Genomic DNA, 27,065 nt, shown 5'->3' on the forward strand with positions numbered 1-27,065 from the left:
CACAGCCAGACTGCCATTTCATACTCCTCTACCAGATGGTAGCAAGAGCTTCAAGTTCTACCAGTTGAGGAGAAAAAAACTGATTTAAGTCACAGAGCAGCTGCCAGCATGGAGAGAAGCTGAGGGTGGCTGAGGCGGGAGCGTCTGCACAGCGATACCCAGCTGCTCAATAGGCGGCCTCCCACCGAGAGCTGGGCCAGTGAAGAGTGTCAGTAAATTGCCTCTGAGCCTCTGAAGCCTGAACTTCCTGCTTTCCAAAAGACAACAGGAGGGTCATTTGGTAGGAGTCCAGACTCATTCTTTCCACAAAGTCTCCCTGCAACCCCCACCAGGGAAACCTTGGCTATAGCTCTCCCAACAGCCTTCAGCTCAGCTTCTAGCACAATGAGCCAGCCCAGGGCATTAGGAGCAGACTGCAGACCCACACTCAACAGTACAGCAGGCTGGAGACGGGATCCGGGCAGGGCTATGCCTCCTTATCACCCACTGGCCAAATGCCCAAAGTTCAAAGGCAAGGGGTGTCCGTGCTGACATTTCCAAATACCTTGTCATGTTCTCGCTGATGATGAACTGGGAATATCAAAACTTTCTTCTTCCCAGCTGTGCCTATCGCCATCTGCAACAGCCAACTTTACTTTTTTTTTTTCCATATCTTGTCCATAAAGATGGTGTGTTCTAACTAGCTATAAACTATCCGCCATTAGATGAAACAAGTGAAAAATGTTTTACGTGAACCAGGCAGGTATCCCAGAAATGTCTACCTCTCAGCCTCAATGGACAGGAAGCCCCCAAGAGCACTCGGAGAGAAATCCCCACTCAATCAGATCATCAGGGCAAGAACAAATCCAAGAACACATGTGGTATTGCCTACAGAGAGATGACAAGTATAATCTGGAGATGCAAATGGTGGAGTAGAAAAGATCCCCAATCTCTCCAGTCTCTGATTTGGACCAGGAAGAGCTCACAGCTTGATTTGTCATCAAGATGGAATTTTATGCCCTCAAATAATTGCTAGAAAACTGGATGTTCCTCTAGAAAAATAAATCAACCTAAAATTATAGATTCCCGATTACCGTAACCCCAACATTTGAATGATGACATTGAGCCCTTGAGCCAGGTTCAGAGGTGAGTCTTGAAAGAAAAAGGAAGTTGTTTTGAAGGGGTGCTTATTGGAGAGCAGTGTGCAATCATGCTAGCTGCCCAAGCCAATTGTAAAATTGCAGATTTATTGTGTTTAACAGAAATGCAGCCTGTACATTTGAAATATCATCCAAATGACCTGGCTTCAACTTACAAATCTTACACAAATTGAAACAAGTGAATTAGGCAGGCCTCTTGCCTTCAGCACTCAAGGGTCTGTGGGAGGTGAGTCAAGAACCATTTATAGCAGTGATAAAATACTATATTTAAGGCTGTAAAAATTTGGCATACGAGGTCTCAGTTGAGAAGTAAATTCGTTTTATGTGCTCGGCAAAGGAGCAACTGGAAAGTTTTACAAATGGGAAGTTTGACCTACTGAGATTTTAAAGATAAAATGTCAATTATTTCTTGGGATTGAGTATGATAATTACCCCCCTCGAATACTGAAATGCAAATCAGAACCATGAAGTCGGTAACAGCTTAACTTTACCATGGTACACATGGCTAATGACAGTTACCCAAAGCCATTGTCCAACTGTCACATTAAATGCCAAATGTGCATTAATGGGATGGACCACCTGGGAACTTAGCAAGTAACTGGAAAAGCATCAGAGCCCTGCCCAATTAATGAACACCTCATCTGATAGGACATTATGCTTTTGCTCTGCCAAGAAGCCAGTGATCCTTTGCTAGAGAATTCTATATCTGGCTTAAGCTAGGACTGGTAGACATTGCTTGACAACTGACATCTGTGTGCTTTAATCAAAAGAGCTTTATTAACTTTGGTCTCTGAGACATCTCTAGTGCATCGTCTCCGTCCCTTCTCTCACTTGCCCTTACTGTCCAGCTACTCTGGAAGGTCCTGGTCTTGATTTGCTTCCAGCCTATTCTTACTCCAGGGCACTGCACAAACTCTTCCCTCTACCTGGAGTGTTCTTCCCAAGAATTCATATGGCTGGATCTTTCCTGTTATTGCATCTCTTTTTAGATGGACCCAATTTAGCCTCTCTCTCTCTCTCTGTCTACACATACACCGATTGCTCCATTTTAATTCTAGCAGACCATATATAGTTATCTGACATTTTAATATTATGTTGACTTAAAATTAGTGTGCTATATCTCTTTCCTCACTTAAAATGTAACATCTAGGCAGGCAGAGGCTTAATCTGTTCTATTTTCCGTTGTGTCATCAGTACCTTGAACCATGCTTACCACAGGTAAGTGTTCAATCCAGATTGTTTGAACAAATGCATGGAAGTGTGCTAACAAATAAATCTGTGGTGAATGATTGGAAAGGACCCTGAAGAGACAGGCTCCTAACTCACCCCAGGGAAGGTGTTTTGCACTGGTCTCCAGACCTCATGTTCTCATCTGGGAGGAGGGGGGCGAGGTCAGAGCAGTGGTCTGCCTCCTCCCTTCTGTGATACCCTTTCTCTCTCCCATAACATTGCTTTCATATTTTTGAGTTTTTGATTTGTGAAGTAAAATGTTAAATTTAACCTTTACATTTTAGTTTTAATGAAGGGTTAGATAAATCCTGTGGCTGGAAGGTAATCCTGGCCCAGCTTTCAGGGGCCAGTTGTATGCTTATAAGAAATTCATCAATCGGGAGGCACCTGTGGCTCAGTGGGTAGGGCACCTGTCCCATATACCAAGGGTGGCAGGTTCAAACCTGGCCCCGACCAAACTGTAACAAAAAAATAGCCGGGCGTTGTGGCAGGCGCCTATAGTCCCAGCTACTCAGGAGGCTGAAGCAAGAGAATCCCCCAAGCCCAGGAGTTGGAGGTTGCTGTAAGCTGTGACACCACAGCACTCTACCAAGGGTGATAAAGTGAGACTCTGTCTCTAAAAAAAAAGAAAGAAAGAAAGAAAGAAATTCATCAAGCTGAGTCTCCTGGTATAAATGGGGGAATATGTCAGGACCTACCTCACAGCATGTGCAGGGATATTAAATGAAATGAGCCATCTGTGGTAAGCAGAGTAATGCCTTCACCCCCAAATGCTCATGCCCTAATCCCCAGAACCTAGCTTAACATGGCAAAAGGAACTTTGAAGATGTGACTAAAGTTAAAGGTTCCTGAGATAGGGAGATTATCCTGCATTATCCAAGTGGACCGAGTCTAAGCACACAAGTCTTTTTTTTTTTTCTTTTTAAGTCAAATACACATAGATAATGAATACATTTATGCATATGTGGGGTACAATGTGCTGATTTTTTTTTTATACAATCTGACATGGTTAGATCAAACCAATCAACATAGCTTTTACCTCAGGATAGATTGTTTCCAGCTGCAGTCAGAGAGCGAGAGATGAGACAAAAGAAGAGAGACCATCATTGCTAGCCTTGAAGCTGCCAGGAGGTAGTCCCCCCACCGTCCCCACCAAGCCAAGGAGTGCAGGAGGCCTCTCAAAGCTGGGGACAGCCCTCAGCTGGTAGCCAGAAAAGAAAGAGTTATCTCAGGCCTACAACTGCAAGGAACTGAGTTCTGCCACAATTCAGATGAGCAAAGATTGCATCAGACTCTCCCAGAACCTCCAGAAAGGAACCTAGCCCTGTTGCCACTTTGATTTTCACCCAGATTTACAGCCAACAGAACTGTAAAATAATACATTTTTATATTTTAAGCTGCTAAATGTGTGGTAATGTGTGATAGCAGCAATAGAAAACTAATACAGCACTTAAACTGTCTAATGAAGTGCTTGGCACATGGGAAGGGCTCAATAAATGTATTTCTTATAAATGGTGTATTTATGAATATTGTTTTATTATCTTGAAAACCTCTTCCTACCTTACTGCTCAACTCTGAATTTTGAAATTCTACTTCCTGCCTCTCCTGAGCTGCTTCCTAATTGTCTGAACCACCTTCAGGATCCAGGATTGAAGTGAGAAGAAATTTTTGGAGAGGCGAAACCAAGAGCACAGATTAACAGTTCTAAAGAGGAACAGAGAGACGCTGGCTGCTTCCTGAGATGAGATTTTACGAAGGGCACGACCCACACAGCGTTTTGGCTGAGGACACTTAACCTCCTAGGAAATATCAGGCAAATCCTAGACGAGAAACATGCCATTAAAAAGTAGACTGTTCCCTTTTAAAAAACATCAGTGTCACCCAAGTCAAGGAAGTGTCAGGAAAGTGTTCCAGATCAGAGGAAACTATAGAGACAAATGACTAAATACAATACGTGATCCTAGAACAGATCCCTATGGAACATTATTGGGTCAACTGAAAAGAAATGAAATATGGACAGTAGAGTAAATAAATGTATTTATTAACATGAAATTGCCGGAAGTTGAAATTTTCTGAAGTTATGACTCACTTGTGGTTTTATAAGAGAAGGTACTTGTTCTTTGGAAATTCTCACTGAAATGTTTAGGGGTAAAAGACTACAAGTATGCATCATACTTTCATAGGGTTCAGGAAAAAAATACAATGCATATATTACATATATATATATATATATATATATATATACCCTGTTTCCCCGAAAATAAGACAGTGTCTTATTTTAAGGTATGCTCCCAAAGATGCGCTAGGTCTTATTTTCAGGGGACGTCTTATCTTTCCTGTAAGTAGGTCTTATTTTTGGAGGATGTCTTATTTTCGAGAAAATGGGGTATATATATATATATATATATATACACACACACACATACATATAGGTTCACAGAAAGTAAGAGCAAGTGAGCAAATTATAAAGCAAATACAGCAAAATATTAATAATAGGTAAATCTGAGTAAACTGTAAATGTTTTAATCTTGTAACTTTTCTGTAATTTTCAAGTTTTTTTTTTAAAGTTTTTAAAAAATAGCCTAGTTTACAATCCTGTGAAGAGAAAGACTGGTTGGTTCTTGATGCCCATTTAAACTACATGTTTTCCTCCTGATTTATAATTCCATCTGACACCTATCTTATCATGCCTGCCTATCTTTTGGACTTTTAGAATGCATACTTTTTGAAACTAGTATAAAGACAGAAAATTCTTTAAACTTCTTAGATGCATTAAATGGAAGCCCTGGTCAAAGACAGTACAATTTTCAAGTAATCCATTAGTTTTAGTTCTTAGACACAGTATTGCTAGCACAGTGCTTAGAAATATTCACCTAATAGGCTAAATAGATATAGTGCCTCAAAAAGGTGACAAAGCTGTCAGCAAAACTGTTAGATGAATGTAGTTAATTATCCATTGTAAAAATAATTACATGTACTTACTACACATAGACATAATTGGCAATAATAGGCCTAGATATCATGGTGGTTTGGGTAAATCACAGGTGTCGCCAAACATTTCTAAATATGTGCCTACTTAATTCCCACTGCAGAATAAGCCTTTTCATTTTCATAGCGTTGATAAAGAACATTGGTGTTCATAGTGGTGTTTTTATGGAAACTGAATCCCGTTCCCTTTCAAGCACACTCCAAAATATATGTGCCTTCTGTGTTCAAGTGTGTCCTTCTTCCATCGGTGCCAAGCTTCTTAGAAACACTGGAGATTTCTAAAATGGATCGACACTTTGGAAAATTGCCTCATCACCAAGAATGAACACTCACGCACTTAGCCAGCCACACGGGCATCTCTCATTCAATAGTGTCTCAAGCTCCAGGAATGAACCTAACAATGGCTCTCCTAGAGGCCAGTGGCTTCTCTTAAAGCAAAGAAAGGCTGAGCGTTATCATCCAAGTAATTTGTGACCATTAGAAAGATGGGTAGGTGTTCTTTCATCGAATCCCTTTGGACAACAACACAGCTCATCTGGAGCACAAAAGCACTGAACCCAGAAAAAAAAAGGGCATAGACCAGTTAGTAGCTTCCGCTGCACCTTCCCCATTCAGAGGTGCTAATAAGGAAAAATGCTAAATTACTACCATTACAAGACTTGAAAATAGCTTATCACCTGCCAATATGAATGAAGGCCCCGGGGGGCTGTGAAAGGCCGGGAAGAACAATAGATGTGGAGAAAGAGTCTTTGTGGAGTCTGAGAGAGGCATCCGAGCAGACTGCCAAGTGGCCAGCCTTATAAAACGGAGCTCTTATTTTAAGTGAACCCTGCAAACTGGTTCTGGGGTGTGCTCATGCCATAAAGAAGGAAAATAGAAGAGCTTTCACAAAACAATCAGGCCTGTAAAACTGCAATGAAAGGGAGAGATAGCCAGCAATTATCCAAAAGAATCATATAGCAGATAAGCGGCCAATTTAATGGTATTTCACTGTGGAGCAAAGCTCTTCCCCAAATTCAGCAGATAATTGTTAGCCTGAATTCTGCTTTATGTGTTATTGTGTAGATTCAGTCATACTGTGAAATCCCTCTTGTCTTGAGACCTAAGTGCCACTGGAATGCTCTTAGAATGGTCACATGAGGTTCATTAGGAAGAAGAGCTTGGCTTTGTAGAGAATGGATATTTGGCTGTTCTCTGGAATCTTTTCTCTGTTTTCACAAAGCCTGCATTAAGGCCATTGTGGGCATGATAGTAGAGCATCTCTCGGCACAGCAAGACATAATATCTCAGTGGTGGCCTGCCCAATTGGCAAGTGCTGAGCTCTTATTTTTATTATTATAATGGGTTTATTTCCCCATGAATCATTTAGATTAAGTATTACCACAGCCTGAGTCCTTGTTTGTGGCCAATTTTTTCTTTTTATTTACCGTGGCATCAAAGCGACCAAGATTTATTTACTAATTTTTGTTCTCTTTGGGAGTGGGTATAAGGAGAAACGGCTCTCCAAACCTGGGGAGCATTGCCTTTTTCTGTTCAGTAATGCATTGTCCACCTTTATCAAACCCACATATGTGCTTGTGAGTGTGTACACACACACACCACTCACATGCTTGTGAGCTTGCCTTCCTGAAACTGTACTAACACAGGTGGGGGAGCAAATAACATAAAAATACAGTAGACCTTCTATAAGTTGACCACCCAAAGGTGATTCACATATGGAGATGGTCAACATAAGGAACTAGGTCTACTGTGCTGATATGTACGTGTGGTCCACATCCAGTCTATCAAAATTAGGCCAACCTTAAGGAGGTGGTCCCTGTGGGGAGGTGATCAACCATGAAGGTTCAACTGTGTTTCTGATCTTTCACTACCTTCTCCAGATAAATCGGCTTTGTGCTCATAGTGCTCAGATGAACACATTGCTAATTGAAAAATCTTGAAAAGTTGCCAGTTTAGGAAAAGAATGTGCTGAAAGGGTCATTCCCCTTCTCTGGCCCCATGCTACCTCACACATACACACACAGAGTTGCTTATCGCCGGGTGACGTGTCTCTCTATACCTGAATCATAATTCCCTTCTTATTCAAAATTATACAGTATGTTTTTTTAAAGGCCCACAGTGACAGAGGTGCTGTCTTATTGCCTGGGGGTCAGCTGCACGGATTTGAATAGTTTTCAGTGATAGTCAGTTTAAAACAGATTTCCTGATTACCTAGTGTGTCCCTCATCTGGAAGCTAAAGAGATGTTAGAAGATATAGTTTTGATCTTCAAGGGAAGAGAAGCACTGGGATGATGGTTGATAAAATTGGATTTGGTTCTCAAATTCAGGTTCTCAGTTCTTGGTGGTCTCAAAATCTCTGTTTGGTTTTGGTCAAGTCCCTAAAAATTTCTAGGTCTCAGTTTCTTTATCTGTAAAACTTGGGAAGGGGATAGAAGCCAAACAAGATCAAGAGCTCTAGATTCTAACGTCTGCAGGTGCCAGGTAGGTACGGTGGTCAAGAGCCACCTGCAGGGCCAAGTGAGTACAGAGTCCCACAGGGGTATCCCCATCTAGAGAAAACACTTGCAAGCTAGCCCTGAGCGCAAAACATGAAGTAACCCAAGTTTTATGAGAATCATTTTAATTTCTTTAAATATAGTTTGAACACTGTCTATACAGGCCAAACAAATCATTTCTGCAAACCAGGTCCCAGTTGCCACTTCTGGACTCCTGGCACTCTCCAATATCTCTTCCTCTGATTTTGTACAATGTTCAGAGCCATCCAACAATTGACGTCCAAACCAAATGCTCGGAGTCAGTGTACTTACTCCAGAAAAGATGATCACCGAGGCCCACAGGCTACCAAATGATAAAGAATGTGCTGATCACTCCTCCCAGTTTCAGCAGATCCAAGTGTTACTGATGAAAATTGAAAGAGGATTGCTGACTTTTGAAAAGGAGGAGAAGTTTTCAAAGAACATTAAAGGAAACAAAACTCTGTTTTTAACTACACAGCATTTCCAGCCAGTGGTATACATAAGGAAGACCAAGTAAAGAGTTTCTGTATAATTTACCAAACAACTCTGGAGGCTTAGCAAAACCTCCCAGAGCTGTAAGCAATAAAAGTACAGAAGTACAGAGAAAGGAGCAATCAAAACGTACTAGTATTCTACAGAAGCCGTCAAATAACACAGAGGAGAAAATGTGTAGCAATAAATAATACACCGAGCACAGCAAAACTCTCAGATCAAGAGAAACAGTTTTGAAGAAAACTATTTCCAAAATCTGTGAAGCTTTAAAAGAGGTAAAGCATGAGGCAAGAGCTCCAAACCTGGGGAGGGGGGGAAAGGATAGATTCTCTGGCTGGCGCCTCCTAATTTATGAATAGAAAGTGATCCGGTTGCCATAGTGACTTGAATATACACAAAAGAAAACATCACTTCTTTAAAATACGCCTGATGATGAATAGGGAGAGTCTTTCAGTATTTCTTTTTAAAAATATGAGCAACTCTCTCTTTTTCTTTTAAAGCAAATCTTGCGAGATAGCTCTTAGATTTTTTTTTTTTTTTCCAGATAACAGGACTTGTTTACACAAGTCCTAGTTTATTCCCACAAACTAGCAATTTGGGCAAAAAGTAATGACCAGAAAATATGTCTGTTGAAGAATAAGTTCTGTTTTTCAGCAGTTTTATTTCTGTTTAAACAGCAAGAGAGATAAATGTATGTTGTCTTGGTTTTCCTTTTTTTCCAACAATATATTTAAATGGAGAGTTTCCCTGGATGCTGAGAATGTGAAATGCAGCTAACAGCGAGGAAATGTAAGGTTATGCTTTTGGTAACCTTCCCTTATCTTTCTGAATGGAGAAGTAATAAAAAATATGATTTGGGTAGGACTGCACACCCAGTCTCTTTGGCTTCCCCGGACTGGCTCCTACCACACTGGACACTATTTCAGAGACTAAAGGAGTGTTCTGTTTTGCTCCAGGCAGTTCAAGTTTGGCACAGTACCCTGGATAGATTTGATATTCAGAGCGAGGTCTTGAAATTAAAATTGCAATGATTAAATATCCTGGGGACCCCTGATGTAGGGGATGGAGCATTCTTAACTGAATGATTTGGATAAACTGTTGGCACAAATCCTAGCCAAAGTGTCCCAAGGGCTGTGGCTTGGATAGACATTCTTTAACTGAAGATGTGATGTGGGCTTTTGCTAACCAGTGGAAGGGTCAATGGTCTTGAATAGCATACTAAGCCTAAAGAATATGGTCTTTTAAAGTGGGTGTGTATTGGGCAGCGCCCGTGGCTCAAGGAGTAGGGCGCCAGCCCCATATACTGGGGGTGGTGGGTTCAAGCCCAGCGTTGGCCAAAAAAAAAAAAAACCCCAAATATTTGGGCGATGCCTGTGGCTCAGTGAGTAGGGCGCCAGCCCCATATACAGAGTGGCGGATTCAAACCCGGCCCCGGCCAAACTGCAACAAAAAATAGCTGGGTATTGTGGCGGGTGCCTGTGGTCCCAGCTACTTGGGAGGCTATGGCAAGAGAATTGCCTAAGCCCAAGAGCTGGAGGTTGCTTTGAGCTGTGACACCATGACACTCTAACAAGGGCGACAAAGTGAGACTCTGTCTCTAAAAAAATAATAATAATAATTTTAAAAAATAAAGTGGGTGTGCGAATATTTTTATTAAGCAAGGATATATAATCTTTTTTTTTTTTTTTTTTTGAGACAGAACCTCAAGCTGTCGCCCTGGGTAGAGTACCATGGCATCACAGCTCACAGCAACCTCCAACTCCTGGGCTCAAGCGATTCTCCTGCCTCTGCTTCCCAAGTAGCTGGGACTACAGGCGCCTACCACAATGCCCTGCTATTTTTTGGTTGCGGCCATCATTGTTGTTTGGCAAGCCCAGGCTGGATTCGAACCCTTCAGCTCAGGTGTATGTGGTGCCTTAGTTGCTTGAGCCACAGGCACTGAGCCAAGGATATGTAATCTTAAATAGAGGCAGTGCAGAGAGGACAGAAAGAAATCACTAGGAATTCATAGGAACAGAAGTTCCCAAATATGCATTTGTTTTGTGTGACTTTGGACAAGCAACTGAGGTTTCTTGGGGCTCAGTTTACTCAACCTTAAAATAAGAACATCAGACTACCTTAAATTCAGCAAGCATATTAAGCAACTCCTATGTGCTATCAATTTCCACCATATCCCCCCAGGGAACTCCCATTCCCTGGGCTTTGTTAAAAATCAAGAGATAATAATCATACATCTCTCCACAGTTCAGAACCAAATGAATTCTGAAGGGAAGGAGAGATGATCCAAAAAAATAATCAAAGTTGGCTCAGCACCTGTGGCTCAAGCAGCTAAGGCACCAGCTACAGACACCTGAGCTGGCGGGTTCGAATCCAGCCTGGGCCCACCAAACAACAATGACAACTGCAACCAAAAAAATAGCCAGGCATTGTGACAGGTGCCTGTGGTCCCAGCTACTTGGGAGGCAGAGGCAGGAGAATCGCTTGAGCCCAGGAATTTGGGTTGCTGTGAACTGTGATGCCACAGCACTCTACCCAGGGTGACAGCTTGAGGGTCTGTCTCAAAAAAATAAAAAGAGCAAGAGCAAAAAGAAATAATCAAAGTATCAGCTTTATTTCTTATAAAGCTAAAATGGAAACTAGGAATTGTCTCTATAAACCGTGAGCTTCTCAATGCTTCTCTCCTCTGCCTTGAACTCCCCGTCTCACTCAGCTGGATGTGATGAGCTGCTTCTCCCAAACTCACCAATCACATATGATAAAGCACTCCTTTATCCACTAAAAAGTAGTAGGTGAATTGGAAAGAAGGACTAGCAGCTCTCTTTCCAATATTTTAAAGATCAAGGAAGGAATATGGGGGGGAAATGATGTCCTCTAAACACTAGTAAGTTGCATTATTCATTTTCTTAGGGCTACTGCATTAAAGTACCACAAAATCAGTGGCTTAAAACAACAGAAATTTATTCTGTCATGGTTCTGGAAGCTGGAAGGCTAAAATCAAGGTGTCATCAGGGTTGGGTCCTTCTGGAAGCTCGGAGGGAGACTTCTTCCTCATGTCTTCCTAGCTCCTGGTGGTTGCTGGAATCCTTGGCATTCTTCGGTTTCCAGTTGCAGAACTAGTCTCTGGCTCTGTGGTCTCATGGCCTTCTTAGTCCTGTGTCTGTGTGTCTGTGTCTTCATGTAGATGGAAATGAGTCGCTGGATTTAGTTTGGGGCCCACCCTCATCCAGGACAACCTCATCTTACCTTCATTACATCTGCAAAGACCCTATTTCCAAGTATATACAGTATGGTCACATTCACGGGTACTGGGTATTAATATTTAAACACCTCGCTTTGAGGACATAATTCAATGCCCAGTAGCCATCAAGTCATTCTACTTCCTAAACATCTTTCACTCTTCTTTTCTTCTGCCCATCTCAACTGCTACACTAGGTCAGGCCACTGACATAGTTCCCTGGACACTTGCAGTGATCTTTCAACTGGTCCCCGTAAAATCTAGTCTTGTTCCCATTCTCCCACTGTCACAAATCCATTCCCTGCACTGTAATACTGCACTGTAATAATGGTGTCCCTTCTAAAATTTAACTCTGATCATGACAACTGCCTACAATTCTAAAGTGTTTTCCTGCGACCATGGATAAATTCTGCACTCCCAAGCACAGCATAACAGCTCCTCCCAGACCCCTGATCTTCAGGCACTGGGCTCTCCAGCCTTTCCCACCCCCGTCTCCCTGGCTTCTTCAAGCCCAAGCATCTACTCTTCTCTGCAGCTAACCCAAACTCTTCACAATCCACTTGGAACATCCCTCATCCTTTTATTTTAAACCTGTATGTTTTTAAAGGGAGGGCAGTTATACTATACTCTGTCAAGGTCTTGGCGCTCACTGTATGGTTTCTTCAAGGGGGATCTACTGAGCACCTTCACTGAAGGAATTGTCTCTGTAGATTCAGCGTCGCTGCCTTCAGGCATTTCCACATGGAATGCTTTTCTTTACTTTTCTACCTTCTCCCTGTTCCTCTCCCTCTAATTCACCTTTCAGGTCCCACCTAACCCTTCGCTTCCTCATAAACCATTCTCTGATGGCACCTGCCACACACATACACACACACCCCCAGGGTTAGTTATCACTCTATTATCTTCTCAGACAATTGTTCAGAATCTTGTTAGTTACACTGATCACACAGCAATATCTTTTTACTTGCGTCATTCCCTCCGAACCTTGAGCTAAATATTGTACTAGGAATTGGTCACCTTTCTAGCCATAGCATCTAGTAGGACTCAGATTTGTAGAAGGAATGAGCACTGAGCATAACAGTGGGCACTGAGCAGAGATAAGTGAGATCTATTTTCTTTTCTTTTTTTTTTTTTATCGTTGGGGATTCATTGAGGGTACAATAAGCCAGGTTACACTGATTGCAATTGTTAGGTAAAGTCCCTCTTGCAATCATGTCTTGCCCCCATAAAGTGTGACACACACCAAGGCCCCACCCACCTCCCTCCTTCCCTCTTTCTGTTCCCCCCCCCATAACCATAATTGTCATTAATTGTCCTCATATCAAAATTGAGTACATAGGATTCATGCTTCTCCATTCTTGTGATGCTTTACTAAGAATAATGTCTTCCACGTCCATCCAGGTTAATACGAAGCATGTAAAGTCTCCATTTTTTTTAATGGCTGAATAGTATTCCATGGTATACATATACCACAGCTTGTTAATCCATTCCTGGGTTGGTGGGCATTTAGGCTGTTTCCACATTTTGGCGATTGTAAATTGAGCTACAATAAACAGTCTAGTACAAGTGTCCTTATGATAAAAGGATTTCTTTCCTTCTGGGTAGATGCCCAGTAATGGGATTGCAGGATCAAATGGGAGGTCTAGCTTGAGTGCTTTGAGGTTTCTCCATACTTCCTTCCAGAAAGGTTGTACTAGTTTGCAGTCCCACCAGCAGTGTAAAAGTGTTCCCTTCTCTCCACACCCACGCCAGCATCTGCAGTTTTGAGATTTTGTGACGTGGGCCATTCTCACTGGGGTTAGATGATATCTCAGGGTTGTTTTGATTTGCATTTCTCTAATATATAGAGATGATGAACATTTTTTCATGTGTTTGTTAGCCATTCATCTGTCGTCTTTAGAGAAAGTTCTATTCATGTCTCTTGCCCATTGATATAAGGGATTGTTGGCTGTTTTCATGTGGATTAATTTGAGTTCTCTATAGATCCTAGTTATCAAGCTTTTGTCTGATTGAAAATATGCAAATGTCCTTTCCCATTGTGTAGGTTGTCTCTTTGCTTTGGTTATTGTCTCCTTAGCTGTACAGAAGCTTTTCAGTTTAATGAAGTCCCATTTGTTTATTTTTGTTGTTGTTGCAATTGCCATGGCAGTCTTCTTCATGAAGTCTTTCCCCAGGCCAATATCTTCCAGTGTTTTTCCTATGCTTTCTTGGAGGATTTTTATTGTTTCATGCCTTAAGTTTAAGTCCTTTATCCATCTTGAATCAATTTTTGTGAGTGGGGAAAGGTTTGGGTCCAGTTTCAGTCTTTTACATGTAGACATCCAGTTCTCCCAACACCATTTATTGAATAGGGAGTCTTTCCCCCAAGGTATGTTCTTGTTTGGTTTCTCAAAGATTAGGTGGTTGTAAAATGTTAGTTTCATTTCTTGGTTTTCCATTCAATTCCAAGTGTCTATGTCTCTGTTTTTGTGCCAGTACCATGCTGTCTTGAGCACTATGGCTTTGTAGTACAGACTAAAATCTGGTATGCTGATGCCCCCAGCTTTATTTTTATTACAGAGAACTGCCTTAGCTATACGGGGTTTTTTCCGGTTCCATACAAAACGCAGAATCATTTTTTCCAAATCTTGAAAGTACGATGTTGGTATTTTGATAGGAATGGCATTGAATAGGTAGATTGCTTTGGGAAGTATGGACATTTTAACAATGTTGATTCTTCCCATCCGTGAGCATGGTATGTTCTTCCATTTGTTAATATCCTCTGCTATTTCCTTTCTGAGGATTTCATAGTTTTCTTTATAGAGGTCCTTCACTTCCTTCGTTAGGTATATTCCTAGGTATTTCATTTTCTTTGAGACTATGGTGAAGGGAGTTGTGTCCTTAATTAGCTTCTCATCTTGACTGTTATTGGTGTACACAAAGGCTACTGACTTGTGGACATTGATTTTATATCCTGAAACATTACTGTATTTTTTTGATGACTTCTACGAGTCTTGTGGTTGAGTCTTTGGGGTTCTCTAAGTATAAGATCATGTCGTCAGCAAAGAGGGAGAGTTTGACCTCCTCTGCTCCCATTTGGATTCCCTTTATTTCCTTGTCTTGCCTAATTGTATTGGCTAGAACTTCCAGCACTATGTTGAATAGTAAAGGTGACAGAGGACAACCTTGTCTGGTTCCAGTTCTAAGAGGAAAAGCTTTCAGTTTTACTCCATTCAGTAAAATATTGGCTGTGGGTTTGTCATAGATAGCTTCAATCAGTTTTAGAAATGTGCCACCTATGCCTATACTCTTCAGTGTTCTAATTAGAAAAGGATGCTGGATTTTATCAAATGCTTTTTCTGCATCTATTGAGAGGATCATGTGATCTTTATTTTTGCCTCTGTTAATATGGTGGATAACGTTTATAGACTTTCGTATGTTAAACCAGCCTTGCATCCCTGGGATGAAGCCTACTTGATCATGATGAATGACTTTTTTGATGATAAGCTGTAATCTATTGGCTAGGATTTTGTTGAGAATTTTTGCATGTATGTTCATGAGTGAGATTGGTCTGAAATTCTCCTTTTTGTTTGGGTCTTTTCCTGGTTTTGGTATCAGGGTGATGTTTGCTTCATAGAATGTGTTGGGGAAGATTCCTTCTTCCTCAGTTTTTTGGAATAATTTCTGCAGTACAGGAATAAGCTCTTCCTTGAAGGTTTGATAGAATTCTGGAGTGAAGCCATCTGGACCAGGGCATTTTTTAGTTGGAAGCCTTTTTATTGTTTCTTTGATCTCAGTGCTTGAAATTGGTCTGTTCAGGAGGTCTATTTCTTCCTGGCTAAGTCTAGGGAGAGGGTGTGATTCCAAATATTGATCCATTTCCTTCACATTGTCAAATGTGTGGTCATAGAGTTTCTGGTAGTATTCAGAGATGATCTCTTGTATCTCTGTGGGATCAGTTGTTATTTCCCCTTTATCGTTTCTGATTGAGGTTACTAGAGATTTTACTTTTCTATTTAGTTAGTCTGGCCAATGGTTTATCTATTTTATTTATTTTTTCAAAAAACCAACTCCTTGTTTCATTAATTTTCTGAATGATTCTTTTGTTTTCAATTTCATTGATCTCTGATTTGATTTTGGATATTTCTTTTCTTCTACTGAGTTTAGGCTTAGATTGTTCTTCTTTTTCCAATTCCATAAGATATGAGATCTATTTTCTAACTAGGACAGATCATTAACAATTCACTCTGTCCCAACCAAAGAATAGCTGCAGTAACTCTACAAACTTTGTTGTAAGCTCGAAGATTTAAAAAAAAGAAAAAGAAGAAGAAGAAGGCAGTGCCTGTGGCTCAATGGAGTAGGGCACAGGCCCCATGTGCTGGAGGTGGTGGGTTCAAACCCAGCCCCAGCCAAAAAATGCAAAAAAAAAAAAAAAAAGAAAGAAAGAAAAAAAAGAAAAGAAAAAAGACCCATTCTGTCATAAGTAGTAGAGGACTCAAAACAAACAAAAATGCTTCATGTACTTGTAATGGTTGAGATGGGCCATGAGCCTGAATTACTATTTGGCTCTTAAACTCTATGATTACAGATCTTTCTTCAAAATTTCAAAGAACTTTCTGCCACTGTTTTAGTGTCTAGATGCTCTTTCATCCACCAAATTTTCAAGCCCTTTACTTAAGGTTTTTCTTCTCATTTATTATGTCTCTTTATCCCTCTCCACAGGCTGACAGTTGCTTTTCTTCTTGATTGTTCGGCAGTCTCACTGTGATGCATCTTCTTATAGATTTACTGTAAGAATGAGAGTATATATCTTTGTGCTGCTTTTTGGAATTAAGAGTGGTGTCTTTTACCAATTTTGGAAAATTCTCATTCTATTATTATTGAACATTGCCTCTTTCCTTTTCTCTCAATCATCTCCTTTTAGAACTTTGGCATCTGTTAGCTCTTCTCATTTTAACCTCCCTGTCTCTTAAAAACTCCTTCCTGTTTCCATCTTTTCTGTCTCTGTGGGCTAAAGTTTATATCTTCTCTTTGTATTTATCTTTGAGTTTACTAGTTCTCTTTCTACTATGCTTAATTCACTATTCAATCTATCCATTGAATTTTACTTTTTGGGTAGAGTGCCATGGCATCATCATAGTTCACAGCAACCTCAAACTCATGGGCTCAAGTGATCCTTATACCTCAGTTTCCCAAGTAGCTGGGACCATAGGTTCCCACCACAACACCCAGCTAATTTTTCTATTTTTTTAGTGGAGACAGGGTCTCACTCTTGTGCAGGCTGGTTTTGAACTCCTGAGTTCAAGCCATTGGCCCATCTCGGCCTTCCAGAAAGCAAGAATTTCAGACGTGAGCCACTTACCCAGCCTCTATCCCTTGGATTTAGATTCTAATTTTCATGTCTTTCACTTATAGAAGTTATATTTGATTTCTTCTCCAAACTGCTTTTTTATTTTTATATTTTCAAAATGCTCTTCTATTGCTTTAAAAACATTGAATATTTGTTATTTTATATTCTGTGCCAAATAATTTCAAGATCTGCAGTCTCTATAAGTCTGATTCTGCTGTCTGTTTTTTCTTTCGACTTTTCTCTCACAGTGATTAGTTTCTCCATGTTTTAACTGTTTATGTTTTAAACTGTGATCATTTTCCTTAAAAATTTACCTATGAGAATACTTTGAGGTCTGAGTTAAGATTACATTTCTCTAGAGAGAATTTGTATTTGCTTCTATTGATTGCTTTGGGACACTACCTACCTGCGACTACTTTAGGTGGAATTTTCCCTTTGAGATGTTCTAGAACATACAAGTAACACGGAATCTGACTATACACCAATATGAGTTCCAGCATAGGGTTGCCAATTCTCAGAGGAGTTTTTTGTTGTTATTTTGTTTTATACTACCCTGTGCCGGGACTAAGACCAAGATGATTTCTTCTTGTCTCGTTCTCCTGAGAAGTTTATTTTTCATTCATCCTTATACTAAAACTTTAGTTCTCAGGTTCCCATTTCAGTTCTGCATTTTATCTGGCAACTCTAACCATAATAAGAATGCCCTGAATTTTTTCATTAAGAGACAGAGATAAAAGCCCAATTCAGTGGGAGGAGAGAAGAGGGAAAATGAAAACTTGGTTTCTATCAGTCAGGACAAATACTTCTGTGATATACTAGATGAGAGGTTTGTTTTTCTATTCCATCATTTGCCACACTGTGGTTTCTCTCTGATTACCTTTGTTTATTACTCTCCCCTCACCAGATTGCAAATTCCTTGGGGATAGGGATTGCCTTTATCATCCGCATATAGTTCTCATAGTAGCCAAAGCAGTGTACAAACTGTAGTACCTGATCAGTTAAGTATGTGTCTGTGACTCCTGTGTCTACTTCCCTGCTGAGTTCTCCACTTCTCCCAGCCATTCAGCTGCTCACGCTGGGCCAGGGAACTATCCCACATCTTTACCACCACCACCACCCACATACACACATACTTCTTGTCATTTAATCTTCTTGATTTTAAATCTTTCGTTTCTCTCAAATATGAATTTTTTATTACTTAAGTCTTAGTTTATCCCTAATCAATTCCTCCTTTTAAAAGTGCATCTCAGGGCGGCACCTGTGGCTCAGTGAGTAGGGCGCTGGCCCCATATATTGAGGGTGGCGGGTTCCAACCCAGGCCTGCCAAACTGCAAAACAAAAAAACAGCAGGGCATTGTAGCCGGTGCCTGTAGTCCCAGCTACTCGGGAGGCTAAGGCAAGAGAATCTCCTAAGCCCAAGAGCTGGAGATTGCTATGAGCTGTGACGCCACAGCACTCTACTGAGGGCAACAGAGTGAGACTCGGTCTCTAAAAAAAATAAAAAATAAAAACTATATCTCAGCCAGGCATTGTGGTGCACACCTATAATCCTAGCACCCTGGAAGGCTGAGGTGAGAGGATTGCTTGAGCTCAGGGGTTCAAGACCAGCCTGGGCAAGAGTGAGACCCCATCTCTACTTAAAAAATGAATAAATAAATAAAAATAGCCAGGCTTTGTTATGGGTGCCTGTAGTCCCAGCTACTCAGGAGGCTGAGGCAAGAGGAATAACTTGAACCCAGGAGTTTTTGAGGTTGCCATGACCTAGGCTGACACCATGACACTCTAGTTTAGTCAACAGAGTTAGACTCTGTCTCAAAAAAAAAAAAAAAAAAAAAAAAAAACCTGTTTCTCAAGTATGTTGCTTGGAATTCTTACTTAGCAAGACTTAATAGATGCAACTGTTTCTGCAGTTAAGTAAGCCATTTCCCCCACAGCACCCACAATGATCTTCTTAGGTAAATCAGACCACATCAGGTCTTTTTAAAACAAAGATTCTTGTGGCTCTCCATTACTCTTACATTAGAATGCAAACATCTCACCCTGGCCTGTAAGAACCTATTTGATCTGGTCCTGCCTTATTATAGTTAGAGTTGCCAGATAAAATGCCCTTGACCCTGGCCTCATCCCCTGGCTCTCTCTCTTTCTCTCCTTCTCCTCCAGCCCTGTTGGCCTTCTTGGTGTTCCTTGAATAGGTCAAGGTTTCCCAGGCCTCTGTCTGGAACACCCTACCTTGAGAACTTCATGTGGCTAGCTCCTTGTTATAATTCAGATTTCTACTCAAATGCCAATTCTTGGAAGATACTCTCCATAATTAGCCTTTCTAAATTAGGGCCTCTTTTCTGTACCTCAGTCTCATCGCTCTCTGTATCTTTATCTGAATTTATACACTTACTTATGTGTTTTTCTTCTTCACATGCATATTTCTGGAGCATCTGCTGTGTACACTCAGACAATGCTCTTTGGTACTGGAGATACAGGCAAACAAAACAGAACAGAACAACCTGATTTCACAAAGCTTGAACTTTGGTGTCTGTTATGCATTCATTGAAGAAAGATTTATATTTTATTTGCATGCTAATACTTACTAATTTTCCTTCCCCACTGTGTTTTCCTCTCTAAAATGAAAGCTCCAGAACAAGTGACTGTGTGGATGAACGTACAGCTGTAGTGAGGAACCAGCTGCACGTATTAATTCACAACTTCCACCTGCTGGTGGGCTTGGACAAGCGTGAAGTCCACAAACAGCTTGCCTGTTAGAATATTCCGTTGCTGGAATCTGAGACTTGGTGAAGACTAGAGTCCAGTGGAGGACTGAGCCCTCTTTTCGCCAGCATCTGTAGACAGTGATTTCGATTATTTATTTCAGTCTCTTCTACTACTGTGTCCCTCCAGGGGGTTCTGCCCCATTGTCAGCTGCACCATTTGCACTACTGCCAATTCAAATATTTGTTCATTATCCTTGGACAACGGTGCAGACAAAATGATTGAAAATCATCAACAGACCCTCTAACCAATATTGTATTCCGGCACTATTGAACATTCCAGAAAAATCTTCTGCTTTGGCAAAACTGTCAAAGGATCCATTTTCTAGTTGAGTGTTCATTATTTGAGGGAATTCTAAGTGCAAGCCCTATTTGATTATGTATTTTTTCAGTGCTATTTGGGGATAATAATTAGCTGCATTCCTTGGGCATATAAATCTGTTACCCAATTCATCATTCTTGGGTGGATTGAAGAATGTCAGTGATTCTCCTGCAAATTTGTAGGTCTTGTCCAATCACGAAGCACATATTTACTCTGGGAGAATATGTATTCTTGACAATTTATGTAATTATCTCTAAAAACAATTCAAGTAGCGGCTGTTTATAATGCTGCCTCTCCCCTCAGAAGTAGCATTAGGGCCTCTCAGTGTGGATGGATGTTCTGCTGATGCTCCACCATGGATGCAGGTGCTCCCCTGGGGAATGGTGTAAGCATGCCGCTTGCCCCAAATGACAGCCCCTACTCTGGTTAGTAAGTCAGAGGCAGAGCCAAGAACAACCCTATTTCCTATTCATTGGCCTCCTTTGCAGGATTATATCAGAAAAAAAAAAAAAACCAATTTATTTTAAAAGGGAATCTTTTTCAAGGAGCTTATGCAAACATCTGTCACTGTTTTAACCACACCCAAGAAAGGACGTCATTCTTGTCCTGGGGGTATAGAATTACAAAGTGCTGAGAGACAAAATGGAAAGATGAGAAAATAGGAGTGGGCAGGAAAGGAGAAAAATAAAATAAAATAAAGAACAGAGCGAAGTGGCAAACTCCCGCGGGAGAGAGCTGTGGGAGCGTACTGTTTTCAAACATGTGACCCAGAGGGTGCCTGGAACTCAGAACCTGAGCATGTTCTTGTCTTAATCACATATGTGCTTTAATCAATTCCATAGCACACATTTATTTTAAAACTTTAGAAACATACGTATGTGTACATAAATAAAATTGGACATTTAAACCAAAAAATCAGAGCTTACTATTACTTAACATTTTAACATTTTTTGTCTAAAGCCATATCTATATATATAAATATGGATATAGTATATATACATCCCTTTTACAGACAGATAAGGATTATCATCCTTTCAGATAGTCTGTCATGAAAATATATCCATGTTGTAAAATACTCTTGAGAAATACAATTTTAAATGGCTGTTTACTAGCCCATCCCATATAAACGTACAGACATACTCCCTTTTACTATGTTTTGCCCTGTTGAGTGTTGCGGGTCTTGCACTTTTTTCCAATTGAAGGTTTGTGGCAACCCTGCACTGAGCAAACCTATTGGTGAAATTTTTCCTGCGGCGTGTGCTCACTTCATGTCTCCGTGCTACATTTTGACAATTCTCACAATATTTCAAACTTCTTCATTATTATTAAATTTGGTATGGTAACCTGTGACCCACCATGTCTGGTCATATCTTTATTTCTATTTCCCTACTGAACAAGATATCATAATTAGAATGTCAGTGATTCTGTCAGTAATCCACGTTCTGGGAGGCTGAGGCAGGTGAATTGTCTAAGCTCAGGAGTTCAAGACCAGTGTAAGCAAGAGCGAGACCCTGTCTCTAAAACATAGCCAGATGTTGTGACAGGCACCTATAGTCCCAGCTACTTGGGAGGCTGAGGCAAAAGGATCACTTGAGCCCAAGAGTTTGAGGTTGCTGTGAGCTATGACGCCACAGCACTCTACCAAGGACAACAATGTGAGATTCTGTCTCAAAAAAATAAATAAATAAATAAAATAATAATAAGTTCTAATGTTTGATAGTAGACTGTAGTTAACAACAATATATTGCATATTTCCAAATAGCTAGAAGATAGTTGCCAAGACATAGAAAGGATAAATACTCAAGGGGACGAGACCCCAAATATCCTGACTTGATCATTACATGCTCCACACATGTGTATATGAGGTTTTCGTGTACATGCAGGGAGTCCTTCCTTTCAGTTACAACCTTAAGAAACCAAATGTAAAACATGTTTTTGCAAGGTTAAATATAAACTTATTAGCTCAGATGTGGCATCTGGTCATATGTACCCGGGGTCACCAGTCTCCAAACAGAGGTAGGTAAAACAAGCCATTGGGCTGCAAAAAAGAAAAAGAAAATAGAACTTACATTCACATTTACTTTTAAGTTATTCTCTTAAGCATTCTGTTTTAACACGTCTTTTTAATATATGTCAGGTATTTGTGCATAGTATGAAATAAATAACAATAACTAATCAATAATTTGTACACACATGCATTGTGGGTACATGCTAGTTTTTTTTAAGCCAATGGAGTGATCAATTAAGAGAGTATGGAGCTGACTGGTTTAGGTTTCTGTTGCTGATGGAACTTGCAGAGTGATTGAGACTAGAAGTCTGTGAATAGCTAATCCATGGCTAATTCTAGCATACATGCTATGGTAAAAGCCCTCTTAAGATGTAGAGTTTCCTCTATCTTCCCCAAATGAAAAATAAACATACATGATGAAGAATAAGATTAGAAACAGCAAAATGGAGCATGACTTTGGTCTAATACTTTGCCTAAATATGGGAGACATTAGCCAAGCTAAATCCTGGAAAAGTGAATACAGCCCCAAGTCTCTATTTGGTAGAGAATAGCATATAGATGATTGGACCAAGGAAGGCAGCTGAGCCAAAAGATTGAAATTATCTAGGAAAAACAAGTCTCCAGGGTATGCTAGATTACAATGAAGTGGGTAACATTCTATGGATGTGGCCTAAGAGAGTCAAAGTGGAAGAAACCTAAGGAATCTAGAATACCTGAGAAGAGAAGGAGAGATGTGGGTGCCTGGGAGTCCCCCAGGGTGTGTATTTACCATGAACATTAGCCTATCATCTTAGGCAGTAACCTAGGAACTTAGGTCCTTGCAGTAATGGGATCCAGGACAGATAGGTTTTAATAGGGAGTGCTATGGAAGGCTTGGCTAGCATGCAGTATGGACAAAAACCCGAAAAGCTTTAAGGAAATAGCCAAAGGGAGGACAGGAGTACCTTGAAGTCAGCTTTCCCCACAGTTTAGCAGAGAGTCAATTCTCCCTACACTTCATATCTAATCCATAGCTAACTCTGGCATATAGAGATATTCTATGGGAAAAGGCATTTCCTTAAGACAGTGTTTCTTCTGCTTCACAAAAAATAAACAGAACAAAAAAATTAGAAAAAGCAAATTAGAGGCATTTTAGCTTATACACATTCTTAATTATGGGACACAAAGTTTATGCAAACCATAAAAATAAATGTTTCTTCTCTGGACTTTCCAAAATATTCAAGTCCATCTCAAGTTTCAAACATTCCCTTTCCAATATATTTTATAGATAATATGTGCCTAGCTACTCCTGTGGCCCTTCACCCGTCCATGTTCAGTGGTGAAGGCTACAGGTATGAGTGAGAACCAAGTAAAATGGTGAAGAATGTAAGCTGACGGCGGAAGTCACGTGAGGCAGCAGGAGTGCGTATCCATGGGACAGTGAGTTTGTAACGAGTTCCAGTGCAGATGATCCTGAGGACATATTGAGGTGACCCAGGACCACGAAGAGCCCTCAAGACACAGTGGACATGTAGTCCTTCCCAACCACACCCCAGCCCTGTAAAAATGAGACACTAAAAATGAGTTTTCTCAATAAGGAAGGCCGTCTCCCTTTCTTGGCAAGGCATCTGCTCCCACTTTCTCCTTAGCAGGGATGTGAGCAGCTGGAAGCCAACAAATGTTTCTAAAGGCTTTTTTCCAAAAGTGAGGCTCTCTCTGAATTCTGACGGAACTTGCCCCATCTTCCCTTAAAAATATGCTCTCTCAGCTCCAAAGTTTGACAAGATCAAATAGCCAAAGCTATTTAAGCATCCGACTTTGGATAACACCTTCCAAGACAGTTAACAATGGTAGCTTGTTTAGACTCCCCTCCCTATCACCCTTCACCATGCATGCACACATACGCAAACACACACACACACACATTCCCCAGGAAATTTCATCATTCTCCTTAAAACACCCCTTCTTACCACCTAAATGCCAAGTTGACTTAAAGTCAACTTCTAGGTTTGGGGTTATAACCTTCTTCCTTAATCCCATAACTGCAGCCTCTCAGTGGTCAAACTAAATCCATTTAGCTTATGTCTGACTTGTGGATCTTCTGGGGTGGAAATTTTTTTAAAAAATAATTGTCATTCTTTAGAACAACTGGTAATAATGAGAAAAACTAATGGGCATTCGTAAGATGTTTTAAGACACAGTTCTTGATCTATGCATTATTCATTTATGCAAACTGTTGCAAAGGTACCAAATTCACTGTGCAATTGGGCTGGAAAAGTCCCCAAACTCAAGATTACATTGGTATGCACATTTCTACTTAATATTTTCATCGGTGACCTGCTTAAAGGAGCAGAGAGCAAGCTCATTAAGTTCCTAGATGAGAGAGATGACCAGAACATTAGAGAACAGGATTAGAATTTCCCCAGCCCTTGCCAAATTAGCAAAACTGTTAAAGTCAAATTTATTTGCATCGGGGACAGGCAGAGGAAGTCAAGCTGCCCAAAGCAAGCTGACTGGTAGGAAGTTATTTAAGAGAAGAACTGAAAAGAGGACAGATGCAAAAACAGACTTACAATAAGCCATGAACTAGCCCAGGGGAAAAACAGTGTTCACTGGGGCCTCTGCAACCCCTTGAAATGGATTTAGAGCCTCAGTTCATGGCTTGTGGAAGCAAAAAGCCTTCTTCAAGATTTCTAAGAATTCCAGGGAGCTTTTCTTCCTCGTGGGCACCTCTAGGTTCAGATTCCTGGTTCTACTTAATTAGCCTGGTCTGGGCTTCAGTTCACTGTCCTGTTTTAGTCATCTGTCACGAACTACCTTGACCCAAACATTGAAAACCATTTCCCTCCCATGAGTAAATCACAGTGTCCTGCAAAAGGGCCTTTCTATCCCTTTGCTTGTCTTGGCTCTCTGTCAATTCTTCCAATTAAACTTGTACCCCAAGTAGCTTAACAAGGCATTTTCCCAAATATAGACAGTTCTCACCCTAAGAGGAACTCTGGAAGCAGCTGTTAAGACAATTACATTTACATCGTGTGACCTCCCAAAGATAAGCATGACAAAGTCATGACCTGATAGTGCTATAGCCAGGGGTGGGGACACTTGTTCTGTGAGGTGGCAGATAGGAAGTATTTTCAGCCTCTGTTACATTCAACTCTGCTGTATACGAGAACATTCAGACATAGAACAGATAGAATGAATGGGCAAAGCTGACATTGACCCCAGGGCAGGCCAGCTACCTGCTAGACTCAGCTTCAGAATCTTTGACTTCTAAGGAGTCTGAACAGCCGCCTTGTCCAACCAGCTCATTTTGCACATGCAGAAACCAGGACCCAAAAAGTAGAGTGACATTTGTGCACATTCACAAGACAGTTAAGCCTGAGTTTAAACTTCAGACTACAGACAAGTAGCCCAATTTCCTCAGCCAGTTCCCTGTCCACTGTACCATCACCAGCTATTTCCAGAAAGTTCTGAGGATCCCTGCTTCATTGGCAGAGATTCTGCTAGAAATTTTCCCACTGTAACTTTTGGCGCAACATTTTGTGGAGTAGATAGCAGTGCCATCTTGCAAAATCCCTAGGAGGACCTGAGATGAATGTGTGACTAAAGATTTGGGTGCAGCTGTGTCTATCCGCATAAATGGAGTCTTTGAGAAAACCAGAATAGAATCCACATAAAGGGTGTCTCAAAAGTTGCCATACACATGAAGACAGCTATCTTGGAACATGTTTGTCATGAGTGACAGAGAAGACTTCATGTGTGTGTAAAAAGACATGGCCAATGTGTACAGAATATCTTGTAAACATTTTGTAAATAAAGGCACATTTAGCTACAATTTGCCATTGTCTCCTATGTATGACAACTTTTGAGACACCCAACAGATTGGAATGGAAAGTTATAAACAAAGTTTACAGTATACAGTTTATTTTGTGTAAAGTTAAAAATGAAATAAAATCTTCATGAACCAAGAGAAATGCTTTAGGAAAGAGTTGAACTGCAGGCCAGAGGAAGTCGCTGAATTCTCTTAATAATTAGATCTGAGAGTTGCTTCTTCAGGGGAGTGTTAGGACAAGAGAAACAGACTGAAGATGGTGATTCTCCAAATCCTCTGTAAGTCCCCTGAAGCTGCAGGGAAGGATCCTTCTCTGAGCCAATAGGGACCCGTTGAATCATTACTTTTAATGAGAACAAGATGGTTTCTTTAAAAAGGGTTGTGAAGTACAGAACATGAAGTGGATACTTGGGAAAAATAATAGGTCAGATTTCAAAGGCGCCTCCTGCCCCAGTAATCAGAAGTATTTGGGCTGGCGTAACTCATGGAAATTCAGGGTCAGAAGCCCACAGCCCCTTCTGAACGCTTGTCTGTGGGTGTGCTTGATGCCACCACCTGAGCAGAGGTCAGGAGGATGTTAATGTAGGTGGTTGTCCATCTGTAACTTGAAGACCCAGTAGCTTAAGCCTGCTCCTCCCCAACAGTCAGGGCCAAGCATCTACGGGAACTCTTCTTTTACTACCTTTAATAAAGATTCATCCTAGTGTACATCTCATTACTAATTATAATAAAAAGGGTGCAATCTGATTAAACATCATTTCTGGACAGTACATCTCATGAAATGATGTCAAAGCATTGTTTGTCTTGAGCCACTTTTCCAAAATCTATTCTTCCAAATGACAAACTCTTGGTGATAATTATTTTTGATTATCATATTTTTTTTTTCCAGATGATCCAGGAACCTGTACGTCATGTGCTGTGGGCTATTACATGTAAGTCTGGCCTTCTTGGTCATGGCACTAACTTTTCTGCAGTTTAAGCATTACTGACTTAATCTTCAATCCAGTGATTAAAGCAAAAAGGCCCTGCAGACTGAAGCAACTCTGTCCTGTCAGGCTATTAATGAGTAATTCTTGGATTTAGCAATAAGAGCCCAGCTGTTTTCTTGCCTCCAAAGGAGGTCTTCTCCTTCTTGATCCTGAAAGTCCTCCAGCCTGTCACTGGTGTCTAGGAATCTTGCCATGAGTTACCAAAATTCAGATCTTACTGTTTATGGGCAGACCTTAATAATA

General features: G+C 40.7%; 1 protein-coding gene across 3 annotated transcripts in view; it reads left to right on the plus strand.

Annotated features, from left to right (window-relative positions):
- Nucleotides 1-27,065, plus strand: part of PCSK5 (proprotein convertase subtilisin/kexin type 5) — a 466,549-nt gene that overhangs the window by 371,790 nt on the left and 67,694 nt on the right. For all 3 annotated transcript variants that reach the window (XM_053575543.1, XM_053575548.1, XM_053575551.1), the window contains exon 25: nucleotides 26,723-26,765. In XM_053575543.1, coding sequence (XP_053431518.1) covers nucleotides 26,723-26,765 — 43 coding nt within the window. The remainder of the gene's footprint in view (nucleotides 1-26,722; nucleotides 26,766-27,065) is intronic.

The sequence above is a fragment of the Nycticebus coucang genome, chromosome 2, assembly GCF_027406575.1.
Source record: "Nycticebus coucang isolate mNycCou1 chromosome 2, mNycCou1.pri, whole genome shotgun sequence".
Taxonomy (NCBI): Eukaryota; Metazoa; Chordata; class Mammalia; order Primates; family Lorisidae; genus Nycticebus; species Nycticebus coucang.